The sequence below is a fragment of the Bombus huntii genome, chromosome 2, assembly GCF_024542735.1.
Source record: "Bombus huntii isolate Logan2020A chromosome 2, iyBomHunt1.1, whole genome shotgun sequence".
NCBI lineage: Eukaryota > Metazoa > Arthropoda > Insecta > Hymenoptera > Apidae > Bombus > Bombus huntii.
The window spans coordinates 5530604-5550482 of NC_066239.1; the positions used below are offsets into that span (position 1 = coordinate 5530604).

Genomic DNA, 19879 nt, shown 5'->3' on the forward strand with positions numbered 1-19879 from the left:
CTCCCTGATCGTACTTATCGTACGATTCACGCGTCGTAAATCTACGAAACAGTCGCATTAACGCTCATAGTACACGCGTGCCAAGGCGTCGTGACCGGTTGCAGGGAAAAGGGGTTGCTTGAAAAATGTGGCGAGCCAGCCAAATCTCCGATAGAGCCAGCAGCGATTCGACAAACTCCCACGACACAAATCCAACCGTTTGGTCGTCTCCGGCTCGATGTTCTTTTTTTTTTCTTGCGAGGCTTCCAGCTTCGATCCGGTAGAGGGTTGCTTTTGCGGAGAGCTGATGGAAGACGAGGAACGGCAGCATAGTTTCGGATAAGAATTATATTATCGGCTCGTTGGTGCGCTTCGAACGAGCGCTATTGATTTTAAGTAATCGCTTAAATAGCGTCAGTGGCCTGTGCAACGGGTTGCCATCGAGTGCAAACGACAGAGACAAGCGAAACCCGTGCCAGAACTTGCAATAGACGTCGTGTTCTTGCCTCCGTGGTTTCATTTTCCATTTAATTCGCCTAGTTCGACTTTCTTTACAATTTCTTTACAATACTTCTGTCTTAATCGAAGAAGCTATCTGTATATCTGTGAGATTTGCCGGCACTGGACAAATTGATAGAGGTTCCAAATCGAATCTCGCATGGGAACAGGAAACAGGAAGGGACTCGCGGAGATGCACAGGAGGGCGAAGGGTGTATGGTTGAATTCTCGGAACATATTGGACAGACATCGAACGTCTTTACCGGAGGGTTCTTTGAAGGCTCGCGTCCATTAAGGGTGCATTACGCGAGGGCGTACGAGCGAGAAAGCACGTGCACTTGTCGCTTCGGACGATCAATTAACCCTAAAAGGTCCTTTAGGGAAAATTCGCCGGCTATGTACGTATACGTATGTACATATGTATATATGTGTAGTACATAATGGCTGGCGCCGTTCACCGTCATCCTCCGTCGCAATGTCACCTTTATTCTCGTTGTAGGCAGATTTAGCGTCCTCCCTCTGTCTTCAACCCTCGACTTCTTCGAACGAACCTAACTTTCCTCCGCGGAAGGAATACCTCCATTTTCCGTATAATTTCCACGAGAGATGACAGAAAAGGAAGGAGATTCTCTGGACCGGCGAAGAGGCAGTGAGCCGGCCAGGCGGGCCGATGGGGAAACACGCGCAAACTTCTCGGGAATGTAAACGCGAGCAACGAAGAAGCGCGTTGGTGGAAGAGAGAACACGCGAGCGAAAGAATGAAAGTAGAAGGAGAAAAAAAAAATGGGGGAAGAATGACTTTTCCAGGGCTCTGTGATCGTAGCCGGAAAACGACGCGAGAAGAGAGAGACCGTCTGTGGCGGTTGACGGTAGCCGATAGACGATATCGTAACCACCGTTGCTGTTGCCGGCCTTTTCTCTTTCTCTTTTCCAGCCGCTTCCACTGCATCCACCCCTCTAGCAAGCCAGCCGTAATCTGGCAGTGCATTTAACCACTTTGTGAAATAGCCGTATATCTCGCCACTGTGACGTAGCATTCGATACGTCGAAAAGGGTGGTTGGAGGACTGTGGGTGGCACAACCATGACAGGGAGGGAGGGAGAGGAAGAGAGAGAGAGAGAGAGAGAGAGAATATGTGCGAGGAAGAAACGTACGGGGGTAAAGCGGAGGGTGGGAGTGAGGTCAGGAGACTCGGTAGGAAAACGTGGAATAGGTTGGGGAAAGAGGAGCCACGGCGCGGCAGCGAGAGTATCTAGTGGCTAGTAGGTTGTGCGCGCGCCCGTACACCCGTGTACCCCATTTAGAGGGGTGGAAAGCGCCGGTACGAAGGTAGGGTGGCTCGTGCCCAAGAGTAGGGAGTAGAAACGATCTCTACTACCCCTCTCTAGCCGGTTGGGAAAGCGCACGAGCTGTGTCTGGTTATATGGGAGTGGCGGGGGTTGTGGGGGGATTTCATAAGGGTAGAGGGGTTGGATAGGGGTTCGAACAGAGCTGGCTTAGGCAAGGGGGTGAAGGATGCTGGTGGATGAGACTGGAGGAGAGGAAAGGCGCCGTAAGGGGTGCTCGGAATCACGGTAGTGGTGTGTACACCCTGTGTATATAGTCTGGCCGGAGTGGAAGAAGGGTGCGCCCTACTTCGCGTCGGCGTTTTCCCTCCTGGCAGTGTGCAACGACGTATCGAAAGAAGGACAGAGAAAGCGAGCACAGGCTGTCTCTCCGGTTCGGTGCCGGGCTTTTCATAGTCTCATTTCACGACGAGCGTCCGTGCCATCGGTTCGAGTGTTTTGCGCGTTCGACGAATATCGGGAGTGAGAGAAAAAAGAACAAAGAGGGGAAGGAAGGAAAGAGGTAGCGAGAATCGGTTGAGAAAACAGAACGGGGAACGCGAACCAGCGAAGATCGCCTGGCACGGACAACGCCTCGGGCACGGAGCAACGCGAGAACGAGATAGGACTTCGGTTTGTATCGCGAATATATTTGGTGATTCGCGTTAGTACGCGTCGTCCAAGGTGGTGGTGCAGAGTACCGTCCGTCGACGGGGGTGTTGTTGCCGTTATTGGTTCTCATCGATGGTGAATCGTGGAGTTGGTTTTCGTCAGTTTCACAGCAAGTGCACGTTGATCGACGCGTTTACGTAAGAACGACGGACGCTCGTGGTGTATGCTTACTCGTACGTGCTCGTATGTATCTCAATGTGCGCGCGCGCGTGTGACAAGTACCGACAAATACGGGAAGACGAGTCAGGGAAAGAGACGGCGGAGGTTTTCGTCGATTCGTGAGTTTGCCGAAAATACCAATTCGGTCAGCTTCGATCATCGTGTATCCTTCGAAGATCAACGGAGAAGTATTCGTCATCGTACGTCGAGCGGTCGCCGAGTCGACGAATCAGAAGAATTCACGAATGGACGAGCCGAGACCGTTTAATCCCGACCCTCTCGTTTGCATAATTAGCCGTGCTGCACTGCAACAGCTACACGGAGAGAAGGGTTCGCGTAAACTTTGTTATAAAGGCTGAGGTGGCGGTCGTATTATTCGACGATACGAGGAGGAGGAACTGAACGTGTCGTTAGAAGGAGACGAGAGAAGGTGAGAACAACGATCGAAGGTGTCTCGCCACCGAAGCCTACTCGAAGAAGGAAATGGAAAAAATGGGCGTAAGCTTGTTGACAGAGTATTTTCTCGGGAGAGCGAAAACATTCCTCGCTTATTGATGCGCCTAGCGAGGCTAGCGTCCTCGAGCAAAATAGTCGGGGCGGATAGCGTTTATCGTAACCAGGACCAGCATTCGACAATAATAAACGTGTTCGCCATGGAAATCTCGGTGTTCTTGTTTTACGTGACGACGTTGCTGGGCATTGTGACTAGCGACAAGTGCGCTGTCGAGTGTTCTTGTAAGTGGAAGAGCGGGAAGCGCACGGTCGAGTGTGTAAATCGTGCCCTGACTAGCATACCGGAGTGGATCGATCCGGAAACGCAAGTGTTGGATACAAGCGGTAACGACATTCGGACCCTGCCGAGTAACATCTTCAAACGTGTACGTTTGACGAATCTACAGCGTCTCTACCTACGCGAGTGCCGTATCGACCGAATCGATAGCGAGGCACTGGCTGGCCTTACGAATCTGGTAGAGCTCGATCTAAGCCACAACCTCTTAACGGTGGTCCCTACTGCAAGTTTCTTGGATACACCGTTCCTCAGGGATCTCGTACTGTCCAACAATCTTCTCAAGAGGATTCACTCGCACGCGTTCAAGAGTACACCGAACCTGGTCAAGTTGGATCTGTCTCACACGCAACTGGTTGAGATCGAGGCGAAAGGATTCCGAGGCTTGGAACTGTTGGAAAGTTTAAAGTTAAACAATAATCAGTTATCGACCCTTCATCCTGGCACGTTCGAACCGTTGAACAAACTCACGAGCATAGAACTTCACGATAACCCCTGGATCTGTGATTGCCATTTACGCGAGATGAAAATGTGGCTCGTAAAGCACAATTTGCCGACCCTTCAAGCACCCCTTTGTCACGGTCCGAAACAATTATTGAATCGTACCTTCACCGATTTGAGTATCGACGATTTTGCCTGTCGACCGATTCTCCTGATAGCTAGTCGCTACGCCGAGGCAACGATAGGCGAAAATGCCAGTATTGTGTGTCGAGTTAGCGCGATACCACCGGCCAAGGTGAAATGGTATTGGAACGGACGTTTGCTGACCAACCATTCGGCATTCAGTGGGTATCAAAAGATTTTGATCTTTGAGGAGGGTCAGTTTCGGAAAAGAAGTACGCTAGTGCTGACGAACGCTCAGGAAGCGGACTCTAGCGAGTTCTACTGCGTGGCAGAAAATCGTGCTGGTAGCGTCGAGGCGAATTTCACTCTTCACGTATCCCTGAGAACCGCTGGCATGTCTACTCTCGGTTCCGGCCAAATCGCCGGTATATCCGCCGCTCTAGTCGTGCTCATTCTCTTTATACTCCTTATAATTCTCGTGTTGTTCATTCGTTTACGAAGAATGCCGTTGAAAGACGTGAAGTCGTCGGTTCCTGCGGAAGGGGTGTCCGCCGATAGTACAGGTGGTAACAACGAGAATCCATCATCGGCAACGTCGACTACTCGCAGAAAACACGAAGAAATCGAAACGACGTCGTTCGGTGTGGAATCGAAGCCACCGGTGTCCTTAAACCTGAGCTACGTTCAAAGACCTCAAGCAGCGGCCTTGCAGACAGAGAACGAGTACGGTTCGATCGGTCGTTTCGATGATCAGAGCCAACAGCCCTCGGTGATGGTTGCACCGGGTGCTTGTTTCTCTTCCACTACGTCGCTGATGCCGATTGACAATCCTGATCTTATCAGGGATACGCGACGTGGTTCGGCGGAAGACATCACTCCTTACGGCGGAGCGGACTATAGTCGTATGGAAGTGGTGGACGACGCGAAGATCCTTTACACGAGTTGTATGTGGGAGGCGAGGGATACGTGCAGAACAACGGTTCCGATGAGCACGTACCCTTCGAAGGAAGCCCTAGCCGTAGTGGCACCTATGGTCGAGCAATTTCCGCCAGGGGCGAAGCAAATAAGAGTATGGCAGAAGGGAGTTCCGGTTTTGCCACCGGTGTCTGCGTTGAAGCGTGTCCTTGGCTCGACGCGTAGCTCCCCCGACGAGGGTTATCAAGAAGGGACTGGAACCGATGTCTAGGTACCGCTGCTTCATTACTGTGACGCCCGGCACCGTTACCTGGAGCTTCGTAGACGCCACCAGGACGACACCGACTGCTGAGAGACGTCCTGTCCAGTGCCGGACGAGCGGTAGTGAAAAAGAAAAAAAATTCTCGATTTAATTTAAATATCGAACTCCGTCGCGGATATTAACGTGATGGACTAGGACGTCGACCTGTCACGTGGATTGCGTATACATAAAACGTATAATATATACATACCACATGTTACAAACTCGTACATACGTATATATAGACAGAGAGAGTGATCGATGAAATGGTCGAGATGTATTCCGTATGTGGATATACATACGTATAGAAGGGTGGCAGACACCGAGAATGGGAAGTCGTTCGGCCGACTCGGTGGAAACGAACGTCCACTTGTCGCGAGATTTACGTACAGTGGTCGATGAAATAGTTGAAAGTGCCGTCGTGACTAATGCACGGAACACATAAAACGAAGAATCTGTCGAGGACTCGATCGATAAATTCCGCCATCTGCCAGTTCTCAAAGAATAACGCCGGCTTTCTAACTTCCAAGAACTTTTCATTTCGAAGGTTTTCGCATCCGTTGTGTGTATCCAACGTGTAGCACGATAGGAAGAATATCCTACTCGACGTTCTAAATGAATGGAACGGTCAACGCGATCTGGTAAGAACGACGACGTCGTTTCGGTGGTCTTGCAGTACAATGTTGACGGCTAATACTTTCTATATGAACGATTAAGGGATATTCCAAGAAAGAACAAAAACAAAAAAAAAAAAAGAAAAGAAAAAAGAAGCGAAAGAGAGATCACGAAAAATGGAATATAGTAACATGACGTTTAAAGATACGGTTTAAATATACCGTTTCTTAAGATAATGTTTACGAGAAGACTGCAGTGCATGTTCCGAAGGATGTGTAGATAGAGACAGATACGCGAGAGAATAATTTCTATTTACCGTGTGTGTTGGCTACCGTGTATACTACACACGTGAATTTTCTAGTCAATTTCGAAGGTGTAATTAGACGATGTTAGATGATTTGAATATGGTGTGAGCACGACGACAATACGAGATCGAGAATACGGCCGACGTGCGATTACGCATCGCGGTAACGATGCTCGAAAATTTCATCCCATTTTCCGTCGCGCGTATAACGATTCGTCGATCAGATAGTTTTTTCATTTATTATTATCATCATCAACGGTACGTACGAATTATGAATACGTTATAATTTCGATAGTCGGAGTAAGATCGAGTATCGAATCGATTCGGAATAACTAACGGAAACGCGACATACGAGGGAAGCGATATTGTCACATCGGATAGTTATTGACGTTCGTGTTCGAGGACGAAAATTCACGGAAACGGTAGAGCGTGAAATATGACGTCGGGTACACCTCTGGATCCGTCGTTGCAATTCTCCTGACGATAAATTGATTTACTTTGCCGTGCGTTAGGAACCATTCAAAATGTATTCGTGTAACGACACACTGTCTCTTTCGATATCGATTCATCGAGAAATTTCACAGACCTTAAAAGCGTTAGTATACCTACGTCAATGGTAATATCATGTGCGTATATATCAATATCGATACGTCGGTATCGATACATCGAATAATTGCTGACATCGCGAATGATAACAATTGCGAACGTCGCGATACCTCTATCGAACGAGATATCTAATCAACGATTGAATTCGGTGAACAAAGAAAAAGCAAAGTGAGAAAAAAAAGCTCGCAATTCCCAGAATGTATCCGTCGTCGTTCGATCTCTGTCTGTTTTTTTGTATTACCCGGAGCCAATAGAATCAATTACATAAGACTGTATAGTAAGCACAAGAAGCCCGTAAGCCAATTGCAAGCGAATATAAACTATTGCTCAAACACTGAAACGAGGGGCTTGCGATTGGTTGACCGGCTCATGCCTCGCGTTAGTGTCTTACGTAAGTGAGTCTGTGTGTGTTGATCTAGACACTTTGGCGGTAAGCGGTAAGCCGAAACGCCAATTGCGAATATCGGTCAGTTATCAACCTGTGTCTGTGTTTGTGTCCTGTGTGTTCCGTGTGTGTGTGTGTGTGCGTATTTGCCCGACTATGGTTCGTACGTGTCTTGAGAGCAGTGTGCCTGAATATACGTATTTAAACGTATGTGATAATATGATCCAGACTATGTCTACATGCGGACGTGTGAATGTATGAGTGCACTAGTGTATATGTGTGCTCGCGCGCGGCATCGAGAGATCGAGGGTGAGATAGTGCATGCGGTGCAGTGCTTGCAATTTCTACCGATTGGTTTATCGCCTATCGTTCAAGCCGGCTGCTTTTCTCTGCTCAATGATTCTGGAACCGATCGACGTATCCGTGATGAGGTAACAAAAAAAAAAAAAAAAAGAAAATAAAATACGAAAACGACGGAAAAAATGGAAATAAAAATGCCATGCCAAATACACTGACTGGTTCTATTGAATCGTATATTTTACGCGGATCGATAATACGTGGTACAGGCTGGAGAACACGACAGGACACGTTTCTAGTGGTCATTTTATTCGTCGACGAACGAGTCCACGGGTTTATTGGTTGTTTCCCGGCCGGTATCTTGGCCAAATCACGGTAATCGCAGTGAAAACACGTGACAACCGGAGCACGAGAACGCGTTCAATGGATTTTACTGGAACGATCTTTATTTCTCTCTCTCGATCGAATCAAACTTTATTCGTTGCAATTCGTAACGAACGTTTACGCGTAACGCGCGTGGATCGTGTTCGAATGGAATTTAAAATTAGGCAAACTAGGAAACTATGGAGTTTATGTTATGTATCTGTCCATAACACGAAATTTACTGTCATGAGAAATAGACACGAATGATTTGCCGCCTTTTTCCTCGAAAATACACGGTTAGCATCACGTCCAGAATAATTTACGCGTATCATTGTTTAAAGTGAGCTATAAATGATGTGCATATGTTTAACGTGAACTGCCCTTTGTCCTTTCATGTATTATTTGCACTTGTATGAATATTTGCCCTTTCTCGAATATTCATCTTGTTACGATAACATTGTTCCTTAACGATCATTTTGTTCCTATTAGTGTTTTACAATATCGTCTGCGTTATTAAACGTTTATCTATTTTTGTTTTATTATTCGTTAATAAAAAGTTAATTCACGACATTTTATAATACCTTCTAGGAATGATATATAGAAATGTTAATTATTTTATCGTTCAGAGGTTCTTGCAACCGAGTCACGCCAATGCGACATTTAAAGACTACTCGTCCATGCATCGAAAGTAATGATATTTACCGCAGATTGTTTTCGTTTACCCGATCTTTTTATGCGTCACTGACACGAAACGCCATTTTTCTTTGTCGTTTCCTGCAACGAAATCGATCAAAATCAAACAAATTCTTCTCATGTTATATTTTGATCAAAATATTATTGATGAAACAAACGAATATATATATCACTCGATATATATATATATATATATATATATATATATATATATATCACTCGAATATTATGACATATCAATCCACCGTGTGCCATATTAGTGAAACATATCATGCATTCCTCGATACGATTTGCATTTTATCTATCTCAGTGTTTTCCTTCTTCTAATGACCTGTTGTTTGCGCAATCGGGTATCGGAGTTAATTATTTGCAAAGTAACGAAATACGCATAAGCTGACGACAATGAACGTAATGAACGGTCAAATCGGATTTAACGCAAAATAGGCTGGTTCATAAAGGAGCTGAGCCGCAATGTATATTTCGAAACGCAAACGTCACGTGAAATGGAAGCAACATGGTTTATTAATTTCTCAGTAACTATAGTTTCACAAATTTGGAAAGTCGACAGAATGAAATGCACCCGCGTTTTCGCTACAGTTATGTCCGACATGCAGTGGTTACACGAAGTATTGGCACAAAGCTTTTTTTTTAGCAGGTTCTACATTTCATTTTCAGAGCTTTTTCAGTCATATGACAGTACCTACTATTAAATGAAATGAAATGTAATATATTTGTATCTAATTAACTAGTATGTAAATATTACAATAAATACATTGCTGTGTCAATACACTTTGTAGCCACTGTGCATATATCTTCGAACCGTTTGACGAAAAACAGCGTTTCATTCTTTTTCGTGTATCGTATCGACGATACACTTAAAAGGATTCTTTCCTTCTAGAATGGAATTAGAATTATACTCGTACTTTGCCTGTAATCTGCACCAATTGCGAGTAAAAGGATGAATGAATAACACGAACAAAAAAAGAAAGAAAAAATAAAAGAAGGGTTAAAAACAAAAGGTTTGCATATGAACAAATTAACTCAGGAAAATACATTTAGAATTTTGTTCCTAGTCTGTGTAGTGTTTTTCTTTTCCGTTTTTCATTCTTTTTTTTGTGACGGGTACAAATCTCTGAAACACAATAGCGTGCGGTCACAGTGGTGGCTAATGAACATTCACAATACAGCTCTCCTGATGTTACTGCGTACAATATTGCGATCCATATCATTTGAGCGTCATAAAAGCTGACAAGCTGGCGTGTCTGACAATGAGTCGTAGCGGAAAGGTATCGCGAACAATTACTCGAAGCTTTATATTCCCCGAGCGGATTAAGGGAGATATTGCTTCTTCATACGATGGCTTCAAGCACGTTGTTTCAATTTTTTTGTCATCCTCTGCCTGTGTTGTTCGCGTATATGAAAAATTAATATATTGGATGGATTATCTCGTTAACATGTTACTAAATATTACATCTCTTGTATTATATAGGAGAAAAGCACTGCCATATATATATATTTTTTTATTTGTTCCTTTTCACAGAAATAGGATTTGACTTAGATATTTCTAATTCTTACTTATTTCCATACTGCATTTAGAGCATCCATTATATTCAAAGTCCTACACCCAGTCTACGTTCCTATCCCAAGCACACATATCTCATCTTATATCTAATATTAGAAATTTAAATATATATCTCTTTATTCCTTCTAGCTATACTATATGCACTATCCTATACTTAATCTATACATTATACACTATTCATCACATATCAACCTTCGGCTTAGTTCGGTACCTACATATGTTCTTAAGCTCTTTCTAAAACTCTTACCCAGCTTATCACCGTTCCATTTATCCTACTTTTTACTATATCTTTCTTTCTTAATACGCTTAATACGTTAGAATCTAACCTATAGCAGCCGCTTCTGGCTGCCTCCCTCTACTTTCTTTCTCAAGTATTCTGTCTGTCCCACTGTTTTTACATATTCGTTTGCTAATTCATTAATTTCCCTCGCCACCTTTTTTCATTCCGTCCTTATTATAAACCGCTAAAAATACTTCATTCATCCTCACCTGCCTTCGATCTATATACTATTACAGAAGACATCATATTCCGATATTAATGTTATTTAAAGCAACCATTAAATCGTAAAGGATATGGTAAAATCTATTTTTTATGAATTTGAAAAATCATTTTTATTATTATCTACAAATATTTTTAGATTATTTAAATGGTAGGGTCTTTGACTTAATATACAAGAAACGTTAAAAATAGAGATAATATCATAAGTCGAATTTGTATATTTTATTTATATAGTGTTAACATGAGTAAGAAGTATTTTATTATCGCTTTAAAATTATCTGCAAAAAAACAGCATTCCTTTTTTTGTTATGTAATGTACAACAATTATAGATCACAGTAAATTTATTCCTTTTTAGATTAGACTCATGATTAAGCTAGGTGACTGGACAAATTGTAGAATGTCCAATTTAGATATGTGTAATTTATTTAATCTTGATGTATTAAGAAAAATTAAAATATATAAAGATTGTTTTGTATGAAATTATGACGTGACATTATATCTAAAACTGGATATTAAAATTTGAAATACCATAATTATAACGTTGTTAAATTCGCTGAATTCCATTTTGTCCGTGAAATAATAGTTTAAATAAGCAAAATGGTTTATTTATTTAACATTACAACTAATAATTACGCCTCGATTAAGAGTAATTGAAGCAATATCTTTCTCGCGACATTATAAGATAAATTCCATATAAATTCTATATAAGAAGTTAATTTCATAAATTCTGTATAAGAAGTTAATTTCATAAATTCTATATAAAATATTACAGAACAATTTCTTCCTAGTTCATGCTTTAGCATTATACTTGCAATTTTCAATGAAAATGAAAGCTTTTTATGCCACTCGGTTAAATGTAATGTAGTATCGTAAATATATATTGATGATTTATTTACAATGAATGGATTTTACAGATGTTGATTAGATAAAAGAACGATGGTTGTTTAACGTGAACTAATCACAATAACGTACTATAATCTAGACAACTCAATAGTTAATTTGTAACTTTCGTCACAACGGATCCAACGCTCTCTCTCTCTCTCTCTCGCACGCGGACCACACTCTCTCGACAACGTTAGCAACACTATCTCGACAACGCAACTCGCACTTTCTGACTTCTCGATTCACACCCTCTGGCTTCTCCAGTGACACTGACTGTTCTAGCACCCCTTTCTTTTCTTAGGTCCACCACGCACGTGTTCCGCAATCGCTCGTGGCCAGGGTTACGTAGGCCCTTTCTACGAAACTATTCAATTGAAGGACCGATGGCACTTTGATGGGCCCGACGGCGCCTCGGCCCTCGCGACATTGTTTATGGTTTACTCGATATCTCTTAAGCCTTTTGTCCACGATACTACTATTTATATTTAACAAGTAGGTGCATATGAAAAAAAGATTACTTTGAGTTATAAATACGATACTTAGAAAAGTTCTTTGTAATAAATAACGCTTATTTCTCACTGCCAGTTCAATTTCGTTCTAATAATGTAAGTTTTTCAATTTTATAACTAGCAAAATTTTCGTTACTAACTTACAGAAAGGAAAACGTTGGCCATAAGCACAAGAGTTTACATACGTTTATAAAACTCTGTCTTATCTTTTATTATAAAAAAATTTCAGTGCAATTTTATTATCTGTTATATATTGATAAATATGTTTTCTTATTGTAATATCAATTAACATTGATTTCCTGTACTGCAAATTTGTTCCATTAGTATGAATATTTATTACCAGACTACACATGTTTACGGAAATTTACATTTTTGTGAATATTTTATAAATCTTTGCATGTTATATGTGATCTAAACACTTCTACATTTTAAAATTTTTCATAAATATATAAACCTGCGTATTCTATTATCAATAAATTCAGGCTATATCTTACAATCATAATGAGAAAGTAGTTCGTGTTAAAGAAAGGATCGCCACGATTGGTTGGCTGGCTCAATCTGGATGCCGATTACTTGATTTGCTGTTTAAGTGTCCTCCCCATTTACCGAGCAAATATTTAACCATAATCTATTCCGTTAATGTAATTTCACGTTGGCAATATCAGTTCCTACAACTTTGTTATAAATTTGTTTCGATCATACAAAGCGTATCAACTATGTTAGTTTAAGTAATAACGAAAAGTGATCATGATAAAGAAAGAACATGTAAATTGGAAGTTTTGCAATGACGATGTGATGTATATGATTTTGTGGAAAAAATATATTAAATTGGATTATGTCGATATTGATTCAGAAAGTTTCGACAAATTGTTACTCTTTAATTTCGTGGAAATTCGATTTCGCGCACACTTATTTTACTTCTGTTTTCTTTTCTCACATGTACGTGATGTAGGAAATGTCTATCTAAATAAATGATTATTTTCCGATTGTATTTAAACGTTAACATATGCGATTTTGCGTGAACATGCACTTGAAAACTTAATGATATTCGGATATTGATAACCAACCAAATATATTATATACAAGTGTGTAGTCAATGCGGAACTTAAATAGATTGAATAAATGGATACAATTGACGCGTATATTTTATAACAAAGACGGATTTAAAGAATTATTAATAAAAAAGTTATTCAGACAATATTTAAGCTAAGAAATAAATAACAATTTTATAATAATAAACAGTCGAGGAAAATATTTTATCGTGTAATTTGTAGAATTTTATTTTCTTAGAACTATTTATTCAGTACTTTTAAATAATTCATTCAAAATTACTCCATTTTACGTAATAAATATTCAATGAGTTTCAACTTGATATTATATAAAAGCCGCGTCACAATGTGTGTTTTATATAATTGTTCTGACATCCAAATAGGTAGCTAATAGAATAGAGAAAACTGTCTTAATACGTGTACATTCATAAAGTCGTTCGTACATCGTTCGTGGAAATTTCTGTACGACATCGTATATATATAAGAGAAGTTCAAAGTGAAGAGACCGAGCCGACATTGAAGTAGCAATATAAAGTAATTAGGCAAAGTAATTAAGCAAATTCTGTATATCGAGCAGTATGCAATACCGACTACTTTAATTGCTTGATGTATCTTTTCGCGCTTTATTCACGCCTTCCTTCGAACCAGGATTCAGTTCAGCCGTAAATTCAATAAATTTAATTAGCAAGCGTTTCGTGTCTCGGTTGATATTCCAGTAGCGAGCTCGTGTTGTTAGATCGCTTGTATATGATATATTGTTAATACGCTCATAATCCGTTCTCACAAATAAATATTGCAACGCTAAAAAAAAGAAGAAAGAAATCTCGCGAGAACCCGTTTATTTTATTCTATTAACATGTAGCAATTAACGAGATAGTATAATATAGCAAACAGTACAAAAAATAATAGCTTTGCGAAGTTAATTTCGAAAATTGGAACAGCGATGATCGTTTATAAAAATGATGACAAAATGTTGCTAAGGTGTTGTATTATTTCGATTGTTTCGAAACGAAATAATAGATTATTTTTCTCCAGTCTGTATCACGTGGCATAGCGGAACAATCGAAGTTGAAACTGAAGGACATTCACACGATTTAATGCTTTCAAGCTATCGAGAAGTAAATAGCCCTTCTAAAGTTCAATAGTTCGCGAAGTTCCTTTCCACTCCTCGCTCCTCTTCTTTATTTTTTTCTTCTTCTTTTATTAAGGAACTTGACGTCCAGACTTTTATTGCTCCCAGTGGAGGAATAAGTAATAGCCTTACCGGTAGTTTGATCTTCGTTACCGGTATTTTTTCGAAGAAGAAACTTTTCTTTCCTAACAATCGTGCAACCTACCATATTGTGGCATTTATCTCGACTCGTACTGCTTGATCATACCGTTCGATACAATACAGATAACATTTTACGATTCACGCCGCTGAAAAACAATGATTTCTCATAGGAAGCGTATATCTTTGTGACAAAATTTTCAACATACATTATAAATACATATATACATACATATATAACTTCCACATACATGTATATTTGAAACGTATTAATGACCATCGAGAACGAATTATTAACACATTAAAGACCGTTTATGTAATATTACTTTTTTTCATAGCTAAAGCATAGCCAATTATCGATGAATTTATTTCATTTATTTGAAGGTTTTCCATTTTGGGATTTCCATACAGTTATCGATAGTTATATATCGGACTGTTCCTTCCGTCTTGTTTCTTTATGATTATTATATTTTTTCACAAAAAAGATCATTCGTCAGATCAGCCCATTTCGTCGATCGCGAGGTACGTTCCGATCATTTCGTGTCTACATGTTCCGAAATTTATGAATGTCCAGGAATCACGGAACGTCAGGCGTTCCCATTGTTCGATCACGATTAATTACGCAGAAAAGTACCAAGCGTGTTTCCCCTGTTTGACGCTCGATATTCGACATCACGCAAGCCGGAGACTCGTCGGCTTTCGTAACGATTATCAGCAACATACGATTGTATGGAAACTTTGAATAAGAGTTTAAAGCACATTTAGCACATCTTGCGAAAAAAGAGTTTTCTAAAAATGTTCAATGTGTTCTTAGCATATACATGTATCGAGAAGAAGGCAGCTCTTCGGTGACAACGTCGATTGTATATGACCGACGTCATCTTTTTTCTAATATTTTTTTAAAAATCCAACGTGCGTTCTAAACATTTTTCAGATATAAAGATTCGTTTCAGTATTGGTTGTGGAAGGTAGGAATCGTAGAAACCTGGCCATATTAAACATGTTAAGTTACATCGTTGTACAAGTTTCAAACATCTAACATTCATGCCTCTTCAACATTCCATCGTCTTCTGACGAGATATCTATAATCCGTGTCTGCTAATACAATAAATCGGCAGAGATAGCGAAATCACACTTTACCGTTAATTCATCTTTCATCAAATGTGCTCCGATTGCGTTCGTGCTTCAACTCTTGTTTTCATACAATTTCTAATATCGGTCTGGAAGGGTTTACCAAGCAATACGTCGAAAAGAAGGAATAATATGTCATGAATAACGTGTGTGTATACGTGCGCGTAGGTGTCAGTGTACGTGCGTTTTGTCGCGCGCACGAACAAAATGAGAGAAAAAGAAATAAGTTATTTTTTGGTGTTGCATAGCTTTTGGATATACATAAGTGGTTATATCGTATAAAGTGAGTTGTTTGGATATACAATTTGGATGAATGCATAAAGAGAAATGCAAGGAATGTTACGATAAAGAACACTGAGAAAGTTGCCAGTATGAAAGTAACGTATGACCGTAACGTACGATAATATGCTGTCACGCACACTTGACGATTCTATAGGTGTTCTTAATGCGTTTCGAAGCTGTTTGTTGAACATGTCTGATAAGCGTGTTAAATTAACTTCACCAGGCTTTGTCTTTCTGTTTGATTTCGTGCAAATCATCAAATACTCATGCGTCATCGTCATCTCGAGTGTGTTACATAACACATTACATGCGGTTGCTTTCGTTTTGCAATCGCGACATTAATCATGGTGAAATTTATTTCCGTATGTTCGCGATTAGTCGAGCGTTCAAGTTGAAATTGGGTTATTTGCATTGAAAAGTTGGATAGGATTATTTTTCTATTTAAATTAAATTTGATGCTAGAATTATCTTAGAAAAGTGACCATAAAATTTTTCATAGAAATTTTATAAATTTATGACGGTGCATCTTTTAACAGTTTCTATGAGTTTTTGTAAACAGGTATAAAGGTTTTTCTTTTGCGTTATACGTTCTTTCATGTATCGTTCAGTTTCATTTCTTCGGTACTATGTATTGTGCAATTACAATATGTATAGTTTTAGATTTAACCGACAGTAACTTCCAGTGTTTTAGAACAGAATAAGTAAATGGGAAATTTCTTAACAAGAAGGTACACATTTAAAGAACATTCTTTGGTTGATGTTTCTATATTTTATCAGAGAATTATAACGGTAATTCCCAGAAGTCAACTGTAATTTTTATTTCCTTAAAATCCTGTATAACCCATAGTGAAAATCATCTTCGTTTTCAAAGTCTGGTTTTACATAAGATATTTTATATTTAAAGATTTTGCTGTTACTTCGAGTGTGTACGCAGAAAGGAAACTCGCTAATGCGTGTTATGTTTCACGTACACAATTCTCGTTCAGGAAAGTTTTGCAGATGAAGCAAAATTTTCAAATTAAATTTTGGTGAGCTTTTTGATGCAAACTGCGACTTTTCGGTAAAAAAATTGCAAAACTGGCGCACAAGCATCGATTTAAAAGGCAAAAATGCAATACAAAAATTTCGTCTCGTTCGGTAACGTGTCGATATACGATGAACTCATGTTATGCAAATGTGTAACGTTTAGAAGTTGATCGACTAAGTGATCGTTTTCGGCGTGATATGCAATTTTCATACGTACAGCCGTTTTTACGAAAACGAGAACAAGACATTTGAATATTCGCATAACGTTCTCGCTCAATTCCATTTTATAGTAACGACCCCCTTTGTCGTTCCTATCGTTTAATCGAGTATCTCGTGAAAAACTAAGGTTAAGCTTCCTGTTACTAACGACGAACTGCCTAACGACCGTTTCAACGAACACCTCGAAAACGCGATTCACGAAGAATCGTCTATCGTACTGCCATGGGATTGTTCCTGATACAATAATCCTGAAACCTGCTGAAAAATCTGTCATTTTACTTCTCGAATATTAAACACAAGTCACGACTGGCGAGTTTTTCTAGAATTTAGCTCATCCTCGATCCCTCTGACAAAATTCTGATAGATCGGTGTTCAGATCGGTGCATATCCACACGTGGCACGTATATCGAATATCGTTCGGGGGCTAAGATAAAGCAATTGAAAGAATTACGAAAAATTCCCTCGGCAATCGTTGGTGCCCTGTTAATAAAAGGGAAAGGGAGGAGGAGAAAAGATTGCGAAACAAATAAGTGTGTGTAAAGCGTATGCGCGCATGCGTGAGTATATATGTGTGTCTGAGCGCGCGCGTACCTCCTAAAAGGGGGCGCGGAATATCCTAGTTTGTAAATGTTTCAAATGGTCTCGGACAAGAAAAGTCTCGAGAAAAAGAGAAAGATTGTACGTGTGCGTGCGAGAAGAAAAAAGACAACGGAGAGAAAAAAATAAAGAGCGGAGAAACCAGTTTTAAGGGATGTTAACGATGTACAAATGTGTAATTTAGTGTCGCAAGAGAAATCCGTCTACGGCGCGGTAACACGATAGCAGAAAATACTAAACAGAACAAACAAACAAACAAAAAATATTACTTTTATTTTACGAAAGGGAGAGAGAGAGAGAGAGAGAGAGAGAGAGAGAGAAGTGAGAAAAAGAACGCGCATACAGGTGAACCTTTAGAGAACCTAGGCGTACCTATATTTCCATGATTACACATTTTTTGAACGTATACATGATAAATAGAAAAGAGAGATTACGTACCACGAGCGAGGGAAAAAGAATGTGAAGAAGGTGAAGGCCCTCTCCACACACCCACACGTACGGTAAATCATGTGCTATGACCGACAGTTGTCGAAATAAAATTCTTTTCGATCAAAAATATCTACTCGTGTCTGTTTCATTCGACTTACCTAGATTTTTACGCCCGTTTTTTTTAGTTTTATTTCCCTTTTTCTTTTTATCTATTTTTTAGTAGTGCAAATTGAATACTGAAAGTGCGTATTATACTGGTTGGATATAACAGCGATCGAATATAATCGCTCAATACGAACGTCAATTAATACATATACACCGATGAAAAATTACAACAGGGATTACATAATGAATATAGCAGTAATATGTTATATTAAATTGCTTTCATTTACTCGATTATTCTCACGATTGTCAATTATGTGGTTCTTTTCTTTCGATGTATATTTCCGTCTATTTTGCGGACGTATATAGGCTTAATGAGATTAAATATATTTTAAATACATCGTAGCGTAACGTGAGTATTAAAATTGTTTGCGTTAAAATTTTATCTGTTTGTATGTATATTCATTAATTTAGTATTTAAAAGATTGAAAATTTGTGGTTTAAAATATATCAGATTTGTCAAAGTATGACATATTCACTACCATGAGGAGCACTGGTCACCGATACAAAATTTCCCTTTCAACAACAATAGAAAAACGCAGAATACGTCGAATTGCAGTTCGACACTACATTCATTGTTTGCTTTAACGTTTGGTGAAAATGGAAAAATCAGATGAAATACGATCGGTAGTGAATGGATGAAAATGTCTAAACTTTCTAAAATGTCGAAAAATTGTAAAATTCGTTTTAGTCCCCTAAAAATCGCAAAAAGCTTTCAAAATTTATGAACGTACGAAGGTATGCTCAAGGCGAACCACAATATTTAATATTATTTCGTACGTTCCATTTAAAAAGAAAATCCCACCACATGAAACCTTATAAATTGAATTGAATGCGGTCGTTTACGCGAAACGTTTGACAGAGGGATTTTAATATTCCTTGGAAATGATAATCGATGAGAAGATGAGAACCTTCACAAGGCTGATCCGCATTCATACACTGGCGGACAAAAGAAAGTTTATGGAGTAAGAAGTACAAAGAGACGAAAATTTTACATAAGCTCCGTTTTACGTTAGTGTTTTATAAACCGCAATTTCACAAAATACATTTAGAGAAACTGTACGTAATATGCAACACCTGATTTTTGAAGCTTCCCCAAAAGTGAAACACGTTCATTTTTCAATGAAACTAACGTTAAAAAATGATAAAGTAAAAGACATTCGTATGTTAACTGCGCAAAAGTTTAAGTACCTTGAAGTCACGATAAAAGTTGTAAAAAAAGAAGTTAAATGCGGCGAGTTATAAAAGAGGTATCTAATATGGAACAGCTGGAAAATGTGTAAAGAAATCGCAAAGAACATTATTTTCGCTATGAAAAATGAATATTAATTTAAATAAAAATGACATATAAGAGTCTTCCATATTCTTGACTTATATTATATTAGCTTTCTTTGTTTCCTACACGTTGAACACGCGAATAAAGCACATCCTTCGTGATCCCAATGAAGACATTGAACCCATTTTTCATTATTATTGTCCCTCTTGTAATTGCCGCTACAAAATAAATAGAATTCTGTATTATCATCATCAGTAACGCCATTATGAACATTACGTACATTCAACGTGTTTCATGTTGGGTACGTACGTATTTCGACAGAAAAATAATGATTATACTAAGAAGAAAATAAATTTACCTATACATTTCTTTTGGACACTAAAAGAAAAATATGTCTGATGAGAAATCGTACAAACGTAACGTTTTTTAACTTGCTTGTGCCAAAACATTTTGCTATTTAACTCCCCTTTCGGAACCTTTTATACGCTTTCAAACACAACGA

At 39.3% G+C, this 19879-nt stretch overlaps 1 protein-coding gene across 1 annotated transcript; it reads left to right on the plus strand.

The window, feature by feature from the left end:
• Window positions 1–1950: 1950 nt before the first annotated feature.
• Window positions 1951–19457, plus strand: LOC126878336 (leucine-rich repeat-containing protein 24-like). The gene has a single exon (XM_050641038.1). It carries the CDS (start codon window positions 3188–3190, stop codon window positions 5168–5170), a length of 1983 nt encoding a protein of 660 aa, XP_050496995.1. The 5' UTR covers window positions 1951–3187; the 3' UTR covers window positions 5171–19457.
• The last annotated feature ends 422 nt before the right edge of the window (window positions 19458–19879 follow it).

Bases quoted from the DNA above. Each gene is read 5' to 3' on its own strand.
- LOC126878336 (XM_050641038.1), top strand. From the start codon at position 3,188: ATGCGCCTAGCGAGGCTAGCGTCCTCGAGCAAAATAGTCGGGGCGGAT.